The sequence below is a fragment of the Oncorhynchus mykiss genome, chromosome 12 (genome assembly GCF_057628025.1).
Source record: "Oncorhynchus mykiss isolate SJ-2025 chromosome 12, ASM5762802v1, whole genome shotgun sequence".
Lineage (NCBI taxonomy): Eukaryota > Metazoa > Chordata > Actinopteri > Salmoniformes > Salmonidae > Oncorhynchus > Oncorhynchus mykiss.
In genome coordinates this window covers 47,153,931-47,172,630 of record NC_143033.1, presented here as the reverse complement: position 1 = coordinate 47,172,630, position 18,700 = coordinate 47,153,931, and the positions used below count along the sequence as shown (strand labels likewise).

Below are 18,700 nucleotides of genomic sequence, written 5' to 3'. Positions count from 1 at the left end.
AAGCGTGATATGTCGGTCAATATGGACTATGCAGACGAGTTGGTGTAAGAAGAGAGCAGTTGGCTCCATATCGATCACCTTACCTCTGACAGAGCCAAGTACTGCAGTTCTACTGGACTCAGTGGGGGGGTTCGATCAAACTTCCTCAAGATCCAACTCCAGTCCAGCCCTTGGGGATTCCCAACATCTATTTGGAGTTACTGAAATCGAAATCTTTGACCTTTTGGGCCTCATTGATACTTCAATTCCTATGGAGGGGTTGATTTTTATGGGGGTGTGCAGCCCTCCAGTAATTCAAACAATGGCTGTTACTCTCCAGACTCTATGATTGTGCGTCGTCAGCATGCACAGCAGAAAACAAACACCATTGCTGATGGAGGCCATTGTAATGACTTTTTGCCCAGATTTTTTTCCATTCATTCCCATCTTATTTTCAGGAGCATTTTAAACATATTAAAATACTTTTGGAGATCAGAGCTTTCAGTTGGACCTAGCTTTCATCCCAAATGTTATTTCCCTATATATTGCTTTTAGGATAGTGCACTATAGGGAATATAGTCCCATTTGGGGCGCAACCCTAGACTAGAGCCACGACTCCACGCTGTTGTATGTTAATACAATATGGTAATCAACCTTTCAACCCATGGACTGTCAGTCACTGTAGCAACAGCTTTCTTAATGCTGGTCTCCGTATGCTGCCCTAAGTCTTCTGCCCACTGTCAGATCAAATTTGATGCCACAGCACCCTCTGGTGAAATAATTGGTATAACATTCAATTTGATCAGGCTTAATTAATGACCCATATTTGCTGTCTCATTCCTTTTCATAAATGCCTTTTCATGTTGGGCCAGTCATTCCTGCTGGACTACTTAGAGCTCAAAGAAGCGAGGCGTTTCAAAGTTCTGTGTCCCTGGATTGAATCTCCTGACTGCATGTCTATTACAGTGTACATCACGCCCAATAATTCACATTAAACAACAGTAGACTGCAGAGAGACATTTTCTTTCAGTAATAGTTACTGCTTCATGCCTTTTCTGCAGGTACCTGAAGCCTGATGAGAACAAAAAGTCAAAACACAAGACTGCTGTCAAAAAGAAGACCCTTAACCCAGAGTTTAACGAGGTAAGGAAGGACATGCTCTCTTCCTCTCTTTCCTCTGTCTCTCTTTTTCCACTCAGAGAAATCTTGTCTCTCTCAGACATCACATATCCCTCTAATAATCAATCCCACTTTAGACTTGATACTTAGGAGGAACCAGATATTTTAAGATCAAGCTTATCAAATAAGTTATGAAACACATTTTTCAAACTTGGCTAATTATACTTGACTTTGTTCCAGTATGATGAAAATCATGACTTTAAAGGTCCAATGAAGCTGTTTTTATCGCAATATCAAATCATTTCTTGGTAACAATTAAGTACCTTAATGTGATTTTTTTATTTTTTATTAAAATGGTCAAAAAGAAGAACAAAATGTCTTCGAGTGCGGAGGGGAAAACTGAAAAATTAGCTGTTATTGGCTGAGAGGTTTGGAACTCTTTCATATTGATCAATTAAAGCATTTACCGCTTAATGTCACCATCGAAGGCCAAAACTTTTAATGCTGACTCATTGTACATTTACTCTTCTCACCGACAGCAGATATCACCTCTCCCCATATTTCTATTTTATCTGTCCCCCTGTATCTACCTGGGTGGCCTTTATTACACAATAGTGTACATTTTTTAACCAAATGCATTGATGATGAGGTGAGCAACCTTCAGATCCGCCCTCTGTTAACTCTCATTGAGAGGCCAACTTGACTGTAGTAAAAGTATATTTCCCCCCTCTCCTGAGCCTGCCTCTTTTTCTCTGAATGCCTCACAAACATTCTCCCATTCATCTGTTATTATGCTCCAGAGAGACCCCACATTCAGACCGCGTTCAGACCACAGACAAAGACCTAATTTAGCGTTAGACTGCGGCATTGAGTGGCGTCCTCCCGGAACACGCGAGGCCTGTGAATTAACATTTCCACTGACATTTCCTTTCGTACCCATTTCCATCCTGTTGCCTGTTGGCCTTTCGGCTCGAGATTAGGTGACCTGGGCTTCCACGGCATTCAGAATACATTTTGGTTCAATAAGTCGAACATATAACCTTGATTATTGATGTATTGATACCAAAATGTATTCTATTTGTGGCCTTCTGAGTGGTTCAGCAGTCTAAGGCACTGCAGTGCTTGAGGCGTCACTACAGATCCAAGTTCGATCCCGGGCTGTGTCGCAGCTGGCTCGCCCGGAAGACCCATGAGGCAACGCACAACCCAGCGTTGTCCAGGTTAGGGGAGGGTTTGGCCGTCCGGGATGTCCTTGTCCCATCGCGCTCTAGCGACTCCTTTGGCTGGCCGGGTGCATGCACGCTGACACGGTCGCCAGTTGTACGGTGTTTCCTCCGACACATTGATGAGGCTGGCTTCCGGGTTAAGCGAGCAGTGTGTCAAGAAGCAGTGCGGCATGGCAGCGTCGTGTTTCAGAGGACGCATGGCTCTCGACCTTCGCCTCTCCCGAGTCTGTACGGGAGTTGCAGCGAATGGGACTGTAAATACCAACTGGATATCATGAAATTGGGGATAAAAATGGGTAAAATTAAATAAAGAAATTATAATAATATTGATTCTCTTCTATCAGCAAGATTAATTGTAGGCCGTATCGGTAATTTATTGTCACTGATAACATTGATTAAAATATAATTCCTTTGATTATGTTTCATGTGGAATCTTACTGGCTTTTTGGGGATAACCTTGCTGCCTGTATGAAGCTGTATGGCCAGTCACATTTTTACATATTTTTTTGTAGGAGTTCTTCTACGAAATCAAATACGCCGACCTCAGCAAGAAAACCCTGGAGGTAACCGTGTGGGATTACGACATCGGCAAGTCCAACGATTTCATAGGTAAGCACTAAGCAGGTGACCACGTTACCAAGTGTAGTGACCTGAACAGTTCAAAAACGTGTAGGTGGCTGCAACAACACCGGTGACACTCCGACCCAGGCTCCCCTGGCATCTCTGTTTACAACACCTACTCACCCACCAGAGGCCTCCATTTGTCCTGATAGCTGCCCAGTGCCACAAACTTGGACCCAAATGACAACAACAAACAACTGAGGGGTGAGGAAGAAGCACGAGACACTGACCCTTTGCATGCCAGCCAGGCTATAAGCTTATCAAGTTGTCATGCCGACATGTGGTTCGTGGTCGAGGAGATGAACTTGAAGTGACAGGGATCCAACTTTTTCTGAATCCCTAACAAAAAACCCATTCCTCTCTTTTGATGATGCACTCCTCAAGAGCCCTCAGCACTCATCAGGAGTTTGAGCTGTTCACTCATCCACTTTAGCTATTGTGTAGGGGAGAGTGGGGTATGTTGAGCTATTTTTTACATTCAGCATCACTACGTCAAAGAATATATTTGTATTCTTTCAAACAAAGATATCGACATATATTTCAGGATGTTGTATATGCCTGGAAATAATCAGAATCCATGTAAACATAACAGTTTTGAAAACATAGCTTTTCCAACAAAAGTGGTCTCTTGGAACAACTTACCCCGTATGGGTAAGTTGAGCATAGGGACAGGGTAAGTGAATCCGCCTTGGGGTAAGTGGGTTATGGTGTCCTGTGACAGTGAATGTCCTATTAGGTCAAAGTTTAATTCATGGAATGAGGTGTGGTATATTGTAAACTCAGCAAAAAAAGAAACCTCCCTTTTTCCAGGACCCTGTCTTTCAAAGAGCATTCGTAAACATCCAAATAACTTCACAGATCTTCATTGTAAAATGTTTACACACTGTTTCCCATGCTTGTTCAATGAACCATAAACAATTAATGAACATGCACCTGTGGAACGGTCGTTAAGACACTAACATCTTACAGACGGTAGGCAATTAAGGTCACAGTTATGAAAACTTAGGATACTAAAGAGGCCTTTCTACTGACTCTGAAAAACACCAAAAGAAAGATGCCCAGGGTTCCTGTTCATCTGTGTGAACGTGCCTTAGGCATGCTGCAAGGAGGCATGAGGACTGCAGATGTGGGCCGGGCAATACATTGCAATGTCCGTACCTTGAGACGCCTAAGACAGCGCTACAGGGAGACAGGACACACAGCTGGTCGTCCTCGCAGTGGCAGACCACGTGTAACAACACCTGCACAGGATCGGTACATCCGAACATCACACCTGTGGGACAGGTACAGGATGGCAACATCAACTGTCCCAGTTACACCAAGGACCGCACAATCCCTCCATCATTGTTCAGACTGTGCGCAATAGTCAGAGAGGCTGGACTGAGGCTTGTAGGCCTGTTGTAAGACAGGTCCTCGACAGACATCACTGGCAACAACGTCGCCTATGGGCACAAACCCACCGTCACTGGACCAGACAGGACTGGCAAAAAGTGCTCTTCACTGATGAGTCGCAGTTTTGTCTCACCAGGGGTGATGGTCGAATTTGCGTTTATCGTCGAAGGAATTAGTGTTACACTGAGGCCTGTACTCTGGAGCGGGATCGATTTGGAGGTGGATGGTCCATCATGGCCTGGGGCAGTGTGTCACAGCATCATCGGACTGAGCTTGTTTTCACTGCAGGCAATCTCAATGCTGTGAGTTACAGGGAAGACATCCTCCTCCCTCATGTGGTACCCTTCCTGCAGGCTCATCCTGACATGATCCTCAAGCATGACAATGCCACCAGCCATACTGCTCGTTCTGTGCATGATTTCCTGCAGGAATGTCAGTGTTCTGCCATGGCCAGCGAAGAGCCCGAATCTCAATCCCATTGAGCACGTCTAGGACCTGTTGGATCGGAGGGTGAGGGCTATTCCCCCCAGAAATGTCCGGGAACTTGCCTTGGTGGATGACTGGGGTAACATCTCACAGCAAGAACTGGCACATCTGGTGCAGTCCATGAGGAGGAGATGCGCTGCAGTACTTAATACAGCTGGTAGCCACACCAGATACTGACTGTTACTTTTCATTTTGATCCCCCCTTTGTTCAGGGACACATTTATTCAATTTCTGTTAGTCACATGTCTGTGGAACTTGTTCAGTTTGTCTCAGTTGTTCATACAAATATTTACACATGTTAAGTTTGCTGAAAATTAACGCAGTTGCAGTGAGAGGACGTTTCATTTTTTGAATGAATACATTCAGAAATACAGTGCCTTCGGAAGGTATTCAGACCCCTTGACTTTTTCCACATTTTCTTATGTTACAGACTTATTCTAAAATATGCTAATTAATTACTTAGAAATCATACAATGTGATTTTCAGGATTTTTGTTTTGGATTCTGTCTCTCACAGTTGAAGTGTACCTATGATAAAAATTACAGACCTCTACATGCTTTGTAAGGAGGAAAACCTGCAAAATCGGCAGTGTATCAAATACTTGTTCTCCCCACTGTAGTTCCTGATGCTTTTCACCACTTGCGACATAATTTTAATCCCAGAGTGGGATCATAATTTTTCCTTTCACATGTGGACTAACATTCATTGTGGTATTGTGTTGAGAAGGAAAGTGCAGTCATCACCATAAAAATGAAGAATACATTTCTTTAGGAGTTAGGCCTACGACTTTCTTTAAACTTTCTTCACAAACACACTGCTGGGGCCTAATAATACCTTAGCATATGAGGCTGCATGGAGGTGTACACTTTCCTACATGTAGGTTACACCTACAACGTTTTACATGTGTTTTTATAATCGCTATCTAGCTTACCTTGTCACAAGTGTACATAAGTGTAAATTGACCGGTCTGTCTAAGTTCACCAAGTGTCCAGTAGAGGGCGGAGCTACTCCAGGAATCCACTGAGGTGAAGCCTCCTGCTTGCTTCATAACTTATGAAGCCGATGCCGTAAAAGACACTACATCTGATCGTGCTTTCCTGTCAATTCTGTACCACATGCTATTGACTGACTGGCCTAGCCTATATAGACACTCAGATCTACAATAGAGCTAAGTTCATTGTCATGGACATTTTATTAGCTGGGCTAACATATATCAACATCATTTTTGGACAAGATGGCCTAATGACGGTTGAAATCGCGAGAAGAGAGTAATGTATCTATGTGAAAGCTATATAAAAAAAGTAGCTCTCATGCTAGAAAATGATCATGTGCTCAGAGTTTTATATTGTTCATGTCCAGCAATTGATAAGAACAAGGTTGAACACATAAAACGCTTGCATTCTCAGGTTTAAACATTGGTCACCAGTCTCACTTCAAAGAGGCCTATTCTACTATGGACAGCCTGTTCAGGAGGGTGCAACATCACAGAGTATTCAGAGAACAGTTGTGATTGTCTTTTGGGTATTGTGTTAGTTCAAACTATTTAGTTTCTATCGTCCATCAATGTGTTGCGTTCTAACCCTTTTCTACTGTTCTGCCATCCCCGGTCTCAGGTGGTGTGTCCCTGGGCATCAGCGCAAACGGGGAGAGGCTCAAACACTGGTTCGACTGTCTCAAAAACAAGGACAAGAAAATTGAGCGATGGCACACACTGACCAACGAACTTCCTGGTACAACATTCAATGACTAATGGCCCCTCCCCACTACCTACTGTGGACAGGAGTTCAGCCTTGATCGACTAATGCACACTCCAGCTTTCCCGTTTCCAGAGACGTTTAACAAATCAAAGCTCTTCTTTTCTGTATTTCTATCCTAAGGTTTTGGTCTCATCCATTATCTTCTATCCCTTTCTGATAATGTGCTGTGTCTTTAGGGCTTTGCTGCACAGAACTAGAATGAGATGAGAATCTATTTCTGTGGTTTGCTGTCTGGCGATGCATATTCACTAGGTTTACTGGCAGCAGTTTATTGGCAGATTGTGGGGAGTGTGCACTTTGTTGAAATGAAAGGAGAAAAGGGTGGATTATTTACTTCAGACACTGCTCTAAAAAGTATATGTATTGTTTAAAGTCTAGGATGCAGCTCCACACACCTCTGCTGTTCCTCTGAAGTTCATGTTTGCCAGAGAAAGGGGGCTAAAGACCCAAGTAATTTGTTTTATAGAGAGCCTACTTTCAGGTCATTGCAAATGTCTAATCCTGTGATGAAGGGTTTGGGCTAAGGGAGGGATATGTGGAAGGGGAGGGGGCAAGGCATTTTAATATGCTAGCTCTAAGTACTGTATCTCGTTGCTTATGTGTTTCAGTTGTTTTTTAAGTAGTGTAAAATGTATGCCACCCCAGTCAGTATATCAGATGAATGTAGGGTGCTGTGTGTTATTGAACTAGTTCATACATAAAACTCAAGGTCTGATAAATATCAGAGTTGCGTTGGATAGCATGGGAGGAAGAGAATTGAACTTCTGCAGCCTAATGGCAAACTGTTTTTATGACGTTGCCTGAGGCGGAATATTACCATAAATCAATATTTTTACATTTCCTCATTGGCTGTTTAATTATTAATGATGAGAAGGCAATATGGCTCAACTCACTTCATGCTTATATTTTGAAATCAAAGTAGTTTTTGATATTAATTAATAATTTTATGTTCACCTTTTTATTGTTGCCCTAAAATGTATGTTTGTGTGCGCACGCATATTTGTGCTGAATGTGTGTCTGTGAACGCGACCGAGAATTGTCCTTTTAATTGTGAAATATTAAACTGGCCAATTCTTACACAATAGGTAATAACTGTACATGTATTGCTAGTGTTTTCCACTGCATAACAGCTAACAACCAGTGGTGGAAAAAGTACAAAATTGTCGTACTTGAGTAAAAGTAAAGATACCTTAATAGAAAATGACTCAAGTAAAATGGAAGTCATCCAATAAAATCCTACTTGAGTAAAAGTCTAAAAGTATTTGGTTTTATAAATATACTTAAGTATCAAAAGTAAATGTAATTGCTAAAATATACTTAAGTATCAAAAGTAAAAGTAGAAATCATTTCAAATTCCTTATATTAAGCAAACCACACAGCACGATTTTCTTGTTTTTTAAATTTACAGATAGCCAGGTGTACACTCCAACACTCAGACATAATTTACAAACAAAGCATTTGTGTTTAGTGAGTTCGCCAGATCAGATGCAGTAGGGATAACCAGCTGTCAGGGGAAAAGTACATTTATTTTCTTTTGGAAAGTAGTGGAGTAAAAGTTGTCAAAAATATAAATAGTAAAATAAAGTACAGATACCCCAAAAAAACTACTTAAGTAGTACTTTAAAGTATTTTTACTTAAGTACTTTACACCACTGATAACAACTATGACATTACATGATTATAAGTTGTTTAATTTTGTGTTATAATTTATTTTACCCATAGTGTTGTTTTGTCAAAGCTTATGTCTTACTTGAAAAATGTAAAGACATGTCCCATTTCATTCTTAAAAATGCTGTGAGCTTAATTTCAAGAAAAATCTCCCAAGGGGTATATTTTCCATCTTCATTGACAAACCCAGGTAGACTTCTTGTTACTACTTCATGTTCAAAGTTTAGTCAAGACGCGGTAAAATATTGCACTTGTCAATCTGAGCGTTACGGTCTCTCTGGCCTGGTGTGGACTAACCTAACGTTACAGGAGTAAAATAAACACCTGAAACTCGATCCCCTACATACGGGCCTTGACGAGAAGAAAACTTTTGGGTGAGGTTCCCTTCTGCACTGTTCAACCAATCCAGTAAATGTGGAGGAGTTAAGATGGAGTGGTTCCTTGTTAACATCCTAAAGTGGAAGTCTCTCTTTCCATTTCCCCTGAAAACCAGAACATCTGGTTGTTGGGGACTTGGCAGAGGCTATGTGTGGACAGTGATTTGTGAAATGCTAACTCTCATTGGCTATTTGGCAGTGCTGGCAATCCAATATTCACCCCCTCTACAGTACCAACTAGAAGTTGTTTTGGACACCAAGGTCAAACCCAATCTCTTCCTCAATTCTACAGGCAGGCAATCAAGGTGGTCTCTTTCTTGAATGCATATACAGTCGCAACAGCTAACTTGTGACATTTTTTTTATCTGTTTGCCTTTGTACAAAACAAAAGGATATAACAAAAATGCATGCAAATGTGATTGGTAAGTCAGGAAATGACTGCTTAATGATACTGCTGTTTTTTCTTGGGGGAAAAAAAAATAACTGTGGATGCTACAAGAATGTCAATCTTTCTTCTGGACAACGTTTTGTACCTTTTGAACACTATCGCATTGCCTGCGAGGCTGCTGTATTGATTGTTTGGGAATGTGACCGCATGTGAAGAAAAATCTATCCCTCTCTGTTTGTTCATTTTGTTAACACTCAGGTGGTTGTTTGCATAATTCTGTTCTATGGTAAAAAAAAAAAAAAAGATAAATATTTTCTCCTATTTCATCTTACTTTTGCACCGAATGGCCGAATGATTGTGCCTTTTCTTTTGTAAAAGTGTATTTTTGCTATGCTCACTTTACAAAGATTAGATTGATATTAGCTCTTAATATTTAAATAATACATGGCACATTTATATTACTGTATGTGTGTTGGGGTTCCGAACACTGTTTCACTCTTTCGAAATTTCCCACCCAAATGACACGAGCCCAGAGTGTCGTTCCGCTGTTTCATGGTGGTGACAGTGAAGGCAGGGGTGCAAGATTGAGTTGGAAGCATAGACCATGTATGTACAATATACGTCTGTGAGTGGAAGAGGTCACAATGACAGGCAACAGGGCCTGTATTCACAAAACGTCTCAAAGTAGGAGTGCTGATCTAGGATCGGTTTTGCCCTTTAAATCATAACTAATACAGTTATATGGACAGGGGGGACCTGATCCTAAATCGGCACCCTACTGATGATCTATTGGTTCTGTTTCTTTGTTGCAGTCTGCACAGGGCCGACTGTTTAATGCCCCATATAGCATTATTTTTGTGGTGAACATTTTATAAATAGTTTAAATAGGAAAGAACAGATTGATGAATCAAATGTTTTGTATATCAGTTCATAAACCCGACGGCATCGTATTGGGACATAAAACAATCTGTTCACAACTATCTTGAAGTTTATGCGGTATAGTTTTCAAACCTCTCAACCTTAACTAAAACTGATATATATATATATATATATATATATATATTATGATTTATACTAATAATTTTAAGCCCTGCATGGTTTTTGATTGGCGGCAGACAAACACATTTATTATTTTCTCGTTTGAGTAATTTCATCTTCCATTTTTGTGGCAGAGCTCCAATGAGTTGCTTATACACAGTGCCTTGCGAAAGTATTCGGCCCCCTTGAACTTTGCGACCTTTTGCCACATTTCAGGCTTCAAACATAAAGAAATAAAACTATTTTTTTGTGAAGAATCAACAACAAGTGGGACACAATCATGAAGTGGAACGACATTTATTGGATATTTCAAACTTTTTTAACGAATCAAAAACTGAAAAATTGGGCGTGTAAAAGTATTCAGCCCCCTTAAGTTAATACTTTGTAGCGCCACCTTTTGCTGCGATTACAGCTGTAAGTCGCTTGGGGTATGTCTCTATCAGTTTTGCACATCGAGAGGCTGACATTTTTTCCCATTCCTCCTTGCAAAACAGCTCGAGCTCGGTGAGGTTGGATGGAGAGCATTTGTGAACAGCAGTTTTCAGTTCTTTCCACAGATTCTCGATTGGATTCAGGTCTGGACTTTGACTCGGCCACTCTAACACCTGGATATGTTTATTTTTGAACCATTCCATTGTAGATTTTGCTTTATGTTTTGGATCATTGTCTTGTTGGAAGACAAATCTCCGTCCCAGTCTCAGGTCTTTTGCAGACTCCATCAGGTTTTCTTCCAGAATGGTCCTGTATTTGGCTCCATCCATCTTCCCATCAATTTTAACCATCTTCCCTGTCCCTGCTGAAGAAAAGCAGGCCCAAACCATGATGCTGCCACCACCATGTTTGACAGTGGGGATGGTGTGTTCAGCTGTGTTGCTTTTACGCCAAACATAACGTTTTGCATTGTTGCCAAAAAGTTCAATTTTGGTTTCATCTGACCAGAGCACCTTCTTCCACATGTTTGGTGTGTCTCCCAGGTGGCTTGTGGCAAACTTTAAACAACACTTTTTATGGATATCTTTAACTTCTTGAATCTACTTGAGACGCACATGTCCCAAGTAGGCACCTGGAAATGCAAATGCGCTACGCTAAATGCTAAATGTACTCGTTAAAACTCAAACCTTGATCAAAATTCACAAGCAGGGTATTAAATTAAAGCTACACTCGTTGTGAACCTAGCCAGCAAGTCAGATTTTTAAAATGCTTTTCGGCGAAAGCATCAGAAGCTATTATCTGATAGCATGCACCCCCCAAAATGCCAGCTCGACACGTAAACAACAGATTTTGCGATAGACGGCGCTACCCAAAACGCAGAAATAAAATATAAAACATTCATTACCTTAGACGAGCTTCTTTCTTGGCACTCCTATATGCCCCATAAACATCACTATTGGGTCTTTTTTTCGTTTAAATCGGTCCATATATACCCAAAATAGCTTTGTATTGAAGTAGTGTCATTCAGAAAAATTCATCGTTTTTAAACGCTGCGTAATTTTTTAAAATTAAAAAAGTCGACGATAAACTTTCACAAAACACTTCGAAATCCTTTTGTAATCCAACTTTAGGTATTAGTAAACGTTTATAATCTATCAAAACGATTACAGGGCGATGTCTCTTCAATAGGTCCTCACTTCAAAAACAATGCAATCTGATCTCTCCTTGAACTGCATCCGGGTGAAGACTGGAAAACTTGGGGTCAGACAGATGGATTTTCCAACAATTAATTCGATTGAAAATTAGTACAATGGCGCCATCGTGCGGAATTTGTATGAAGTGCAGGCAAATTTCCATTAAATTCTGTTGTCCTTTAACAACTGGTGGAAGTGACTTATGGAAATTATTTTTTGCTTTCAGAGAGCAGTTTTTCTTGCGTTTTTCAATGAAACACACGCTCTGTTATAGTCACAGCCGTGATTTAACCAGTTTTATAAACTTCAGAGTGTTTTCTATCCACACATACTAATCATATGCATATACTATATTCCTGGCATGAGTAGCAGGACGCTGAAAAGTTGCGCGATTTTTAACAGAATTTTCAAAAAAGGGGGGGGTAGATCTAACAAAATGGCTTTCTTCTTGCCACTCTTCCATAAAGGCCAGATTTGTGCAATATACGGCTGATTGTTGTCACATGGACAGAGTCTCCCACCTCAGCTGTAGATCTCTGCAGTTCATCCAGAGTGATCATGGGCCTCTTGGCTGCATCTCTGATCAGTCTTCTCCTTGTATGAGCTGAAAGTTTAGAGGGACGGCCAGGTCTTGGTAGATTTGCAGTGGTCTGATACTCCTTCCATTTCAATATTATCGCTTGCACAGTGCTCCTTGGGATGTTTAAAGCTTGGGAAATCTTTTTGTATCCAAATCCGGCTTTAAACTTCTTCACAACAGTATCTCGGACCTGCCTGGTGTGTTCCTTGTTCTTCGTGATGCTCTCTGCGCTTTTAACGGACCTCTGAGACTATCACAGTGCAGGTGCATTTATACGGAGACTTGATTACACACAGGTGGATTGTATTTATCATCATTAGTCATTTAGGTCAACATTGGATCATTCAGAGATCCTCACTGAACTTCTGGAGAGAGTTTGCTGCACTGAAAGTAAAGGGGCTGAATAATTTTGCACGCCCAATTTTTCAGTTTTTGATATGTTAAAAAAGTTTGAAATATCCAATAAATGTCGTTCCTTGATTGTGTCCCACTTGTTGTTGATTCTTCACAAAAAAATACAGTTTTATATCTTTATGTTTGAAGCCTGAAATGTGGCAAAAGGTCGCAAAGTTCAAGGGGGGCGAATACTTTCGCAAGGCACTGTATTAACCTTTGTTCATTTGCTTGTATGACAACATTTTACCATCCTTATTTACAAATGTCATTCATAAACATGATCCCTTCCTTATAACCTTGTTCATTTTTTCCAAGAAAATGTGTCTATCCTCTATCAGTACATTGGAGATTCGATATTTGGCCAGCCTCTTCTGGAGGATGAAATTGGAATGGTAACCAACGCTGTATGGCTTCATTTAGAAAGGAGGATACTTTAAACAGGGTTCCATTGTCAATCCAACAGAAAGGGTTGGTTTTAATCTGCATAACAGCAAAGAGACCCCTTTTTAACATTGGACGTGCCTCTCTTTAGTAGCCTGCTGGAAAACTGCCTTCAGAAAGAATTCATACCACTTGACTTATTCCACATTGTTGTTTTATGGCCTGAATTCTAAATGTATTTGTTTCTCGCACACATCTACACACAATACCCCATAATGACAAAGTGAAAACATATTTTTTAGAAATCTTTGCAAATGTATTGAAAAATCAATACATTGTAGAAGCACAGCGGTTATGGCTGAGTCTTTCTGGGTAAGTCTTTAAGCACTTTCCACATCTGGATTGTGCAACATTTGCCCATTAATCACAGCATCATGCTGTGGGGGTTCTTTTCTGTGGAAGGGACTGGTTGACTAGTCGGGATCGAGGGAAAGATGAACGGAGCAAAGTACGGAGAGATCCTTGATGAAAACCTGCTCCACAGCGCTCATGATCTCAGACTAGGGCGAAGGTTCACCTTCCAACAGGACAACGACCCTAAGCACACAGCCAAGACAACGCAGGAGTGGCTTTGGTACAAGTCTCTGAATGTCCTTAAGTGACCCAGCCAGAGCCACCGCCATGCTTTATTGTAGGGATGGTGCCAGGTTTTCTTCAGATGTGGCCCTTGGCATTCAGGCCAAAGATTTCAATCTTGTTTTATCAGAACAGAGAATCGTTTCAGAACAGAGAATTGTTTCTCATGGTCTGAGTCTTTAGGTGCCTTTGCCAAACTCCAAGCGGGCTGTCACTGGAGGAGTGGCTTCGGTCTGGCCACTCTACCATAAAGGCCTATTGGTGGAGTTCTGCAGAGATGGTTGTCTTTCTGGAAGGTTATCCCATCTCCATGGAGGACCTCTAGAGCTCTGTCATTATTTTTAATACATTTGCAAATCTTTCTAAAAACCTGTGTTTTCGCTTTGTCATTATGGGGTATTGTGTGTAGATTGCTGAAGAAATTGTTTTCTTTAATAAATTTTAGAATACGGATGTAACGTAACAAAATGTGGAAAAAGTCAAAGGGTATGAATACTTTCCGAAGACACTGTAAAAACTGATTCTAGACATACTATATTGAAAGATTTTACCTGGTTTCCGTGTATTTTCATCGTTTTCAATTATTTCTAGTAATTGTCTAATGTTGTCTCCAATATATCTTCCTTTTGAGAATCCTGTCTGATTCTGATGAGTAATATCCGGTAGGACCTTTTTAATTCTATGAGCAATACATTTTGCCAATATTTTTTTTCGCAACATTGAAGGTTTAGGGGCCTACTTTTTTGGGGAGATACTGGGTCTTTGTACTGCCCCCCTGGCTCCTGCAAGAGAGAGATCGGTCCCTCTTTTGGTGTGTCCGATAGTTTGCCATTTATATACAGTACAAGTAATTAAAACATGATATCAGTGGATGAAACAGTAGTTCATAAGAAGTTTGATATATCTCTATGGGAATGCAATCGAGGCCATAAAAACGTATCATAAAGTGAGGTTGGAAGAACTTGACGAGAACATTTTGCATACAAATATTTATTAATTCAAAACCTATTTTCTGTACGTTATTTTTGGTTGTGTTTATATGCTTGTGAAAAACTTGCGTCTAGAATGTTCAGTGCTTCAGTAGTATATTTTTCAACATTTTAGTTTTTCTATTTCTGTAGTAAGTCAAATTGACTCCGTTGACAGAAACCATTATTATATATATTTTTTATGAAAACTGAATTAAGTAGCCTCCGAAGGCACATTTTAGGCATCCTATATGATATGTGGGACCGCTGAACCTGTATTGTGCAGGAAAATAAATATGTTACGAATTCCAAGTATATTTTGCAAGGTCCGGGTTTTTAAGCCTTCAAATATCAATCAATTCCAGCGTGTCCATAATATTTTTAATCAAATCAAATGTATTCATATAGCCCTTCGTACATCAGCTGATATTTCAAGTGCTGTACAGAAACCCAGCCTAAAACCCCAAACAGCAAGCAATGCAGGTGTAGAAGCACGGTGGCTAGGAAAAACTCCCTAGAAAGGCCAAAACCTAGAAAGAAACCTAGAGAGGAACCAGGCTATGTGGGGTGGCCAGTCCTCTTCTGGCTGTGCCGGGTGGAGATTATAACAGAACATGGCCAAGATGTTCAAATGTTCATAAATGACCAGCATGGTCCAATAATAATAAGGCAGAACAGTTGAAACTGGAGCAGCAGCACGGCCAGGTGGACTGGGGACAGCAAGGAGTCATCATGTCAGGTAGTCCTGAGGCATGGTCCTAGGGCTCAGGTCCTCCGAGAGAGAGAAAGAAAGAGAGAAAGAGAGAATTAGAGAGAGCACACTTAAATTCACACAGGACACCGAATAAGACAGGAGAAGAACTCCAGATATAACAAACTGACCCTAGCCCCCCGACACAAACTACTGCAGCATAAATACTGGAGGCTGAGAAAGGATGGGTCAGGAGACACTGTGGCACCATCCGAGGACACCCCCAGACAGGGCCAAACAGGAAGGATATAACCCCACCCACTTTGCCAAAGCACAGCCCCCACACCACTAGAGAGATATCTTCAACCACCAACTTACCATCCTGAGACAAGGCCGAGTATAGCCCACAAAGATCACCGCCACGGCACAACCCGAGGGGGGGGGGGGGGGGGGGGGGGGGGGGGCGCGCAAACCCATCTCTGAGTACCAGAGGGTGATAATTGGTAGTTTACAGTCTATTGATGTACTTAATACTGTGTTGTAGTACCCTACCATAATAGTATAATTATTTCTATCTTGGAGACTAATTTGATTATTGTAAATATTTTCAAAGAAGTTTATATCATCAATATTATGAGCCACATCTGTTTATTATCAAGTAGTATATTCAAGGCAATCCATCTTCCTTGAGGATCTATTTTAACCGATTGCACCTCAAGATCTACAGTTGAAGTCGGTAGTTTACATACACCTTAGCGAAATACATTTATACTCAGTTTTTCACAATTCCTGACATTTAATCCTAGTAAAAATTCCCTGTTTTAGGTCAGCTGGATCACCAGTTTATTTTAAGAATGTGAAATAACAGAATAATAGTAGAGACTGATTTATTTCAGCTTATATTTCTTTCATCACATTACAAGTGGGTCAGAAGTTTACATACATTGAATTAGTATTTGGTAGCATTGCCTTTTAAATTGTTTAACTTGGGTCAAACATTTCAGGTAGCCAATGTCCTTTACTGTTGTTCTGGGATTGATTTGCACTTTTTCTCACCAAAGTACATTCATCTCTAGGAAACAGAACGTGTCTCCTTCCTGAGCGGTATGACGGCTGCGTGGTGCCATTGTGTTTATATTTGCGTACTATTGTTTGTACAGATGAACGTGGTACCTTCAGGCGTTTGGAAATTGCTCCCGAGGATGAACCAGACTTGTGGAGGTCTACAATTGTTTTTCTGAGGTCTTGGCTGATTTATTTTGATTCCCCCATGATGTCAAGAAAAGAGGCACTGCGTTTGAAGGTAGGCTTTGAAATACATCCACAGGTACACCTTCAATTGACTTGAATGATGTCAATTAGACTATCAGAAGCTTCTAAAGCCATGACATTTTCTAGAATTCTCCAAGCTGTTTAAAGGCACAGTCAACTTAGTGTATGTAAACTTCTGACCCACTGGAATTGTGATACAGTAAATTATATGTGAAAAATTGTTGGAAAAATGACTTCCAAATGATGTCCATTCCTTTCCTAGAAGAAACAAATGCAAAGTCCCCCCTCCATCCTTCAAATAACTTGACCGGTTAAAACAAAAACATCTTAAAAACAGTGAAAATCTCCAGCCATAGTGACAGAGTAGATGTCCTAACCGACTTGCCAAAACTATTGTTTGTTAACGAGACATTTTTGGGGTGGTTGAAGAACAAGTTTTAATGACTTCAAGTGTATGTAAACTTCTGACTTCAACAGTAGATAATTTTTCAGTAGGATCATAACACCTTTTGAATTCCTATGCCCATGACAGAAATATATTTTACCATCCATCTCTTTTTCCCTAGCCACTTTTTTCCCTAGTATTTAAAAAAAAAGTTTGTTCTACATTACTTTTACCCATCTTATGAGAGATTCTCCAAAGTTGTAAAAATCCCAGCACAGTTTATTTTGGATAAAAATCCTAGAGGAAACCCTGGTTCAGTCTGCTTTCCAAAATACACTGGGAGACATGCACCAGGACCATAACCTAAAACACAAGGCCAAATATTCACAGAAGTTGTTTACCAAGATGACATTGAATGTTCCTGAGTGGCCTAGTTACAGTTTTAACTTAAAATGGCTTGAAATTCCATGACAAGACTTGAAAATGGCTGTCTGGCAATGATCAACAACCAACTTGACAGAGCTTGAAGAATTTTTGAGACTTACCCAGAAATACGCACAGCTGTAATTTCTGCCAAAGATGTTTCTAACATGTATTGAGGGGTTCATTTAATATTTTTGTATTTCATTTTTAATCATTTGCAAATGTTTTTTATGTTTTCACTTTGTCATTATAGAGTATTGTGTGTAGATGGGTGAGAGAAAATATCTATTTAATCCATTTTGAATTCAGGCTATAACACACACAAAAATGAAGGCTTTTGCTTAAGGCCAGCACTAACACACCTCTTTTAAAATAATCAACTAATAATGGTCTTGATTTGGCTAGACTACAATTATTTTTAATTAGTTTTTTTTTGTAGAGTAATACACTTCTGTCTCATTAAGGTCAATGTCAAAGGTATTCAATTCCACAGACTTGTGCGATGCATTTCTTCTTGAAGGGGGCTGGAACAGCCTGCATACCCTGTAGTTCTCCAGGACTGGAGCTGGAGTCCCCTGCTTTATGCTCTATCTTTCTACTCTGAAACATCTTCACTTTGCTATGTTATTACAAGAAGAAATATGATAGACAAATCCTTGGCAATAGGGGTGTGTCAACTTCTTTGCAAGGGAATGGACCATAGACGGATTAAAGTGAAACTGAATACAAGCCTGCCCTCTAACTGAGTGTATTAGTAATTCCATGACTGAAACATTTGATACTGTGACAGCAACTTTTAGGGGAAATATTTTCAGTGGTTCTTACTGTAAATAGAAGTCAACGGACATGTCATTTAAATACTGATGAGTTGAGTTATGATATTAATAGGCGTCTCACCAGCGGGACACCTGTCAACAACTTCTGGTGAAATTGGAGGGCGCGCAATTCAAATAAATAATCATAAAAATGTGGGATATTAAACATTTAGGTACATACAAGTGTCTTATAGCGGTTAAAAGCTTAAAGTCTTGTTCATCTAACTGAATTGTCCGATTTACAATAGGCATTACAGCGAAAGAATGCCATGCGATTGTTTGAGGACGGCGCCCCACATCAAAATATCTTTCAACCAGCACAGGCTTCATAAAATCACAAATAGCGATTAAATATGCACTTTCTTTTTTGAAAATCTTCCTCTGATTTGTCATCCAAAGGGGCCCAGCTACGACATGTCATTTTGTTAGATAAAATCCTTCTTTATATCCCAAAGAGTCTGTTTAGTTGGCGCCCTC

At 40.3% G+C, this 18,700-nt stretch overlaps 1 protein-coding gene across 4 annotated transcripts in view; it reads left to right on the top strand.

The window, feature by feature from the left end:
- The window catches only part of LOC110537698 (double C2-like domain-containing protein beta), a 308,740-nt gene extending 299,408 nt beyond the window's left edge, over window positions 1-9,332 (top strand). For all 4 annotated transcript variants that reach the window (XM_021623935.3, XM_090192594.1, XM_021623936.3 and 1 more), the window contains 3 exons: window positions 1,041-1,122; window positions 2,837-2,933; window positions 6,437-9,332. In XM_021623935.3, the coding sequence (XP_021479610.2) occupies window positions 1,041-1,122; window positions 2,837-2,933; window positions 6,437-6,573 (316 nt within the window). In that variant the 3' untranslated portion in view covers window positions 6,574-9,332. The remainder of the gene's footprint in view (window positions 1-1,040; window positions 1,123-2,836; window positions 2,934-6,436) is intronic.
- The last annotated feature ends 9,368 nt before the right edge of the window (window positions 9,333-18,700 follow it).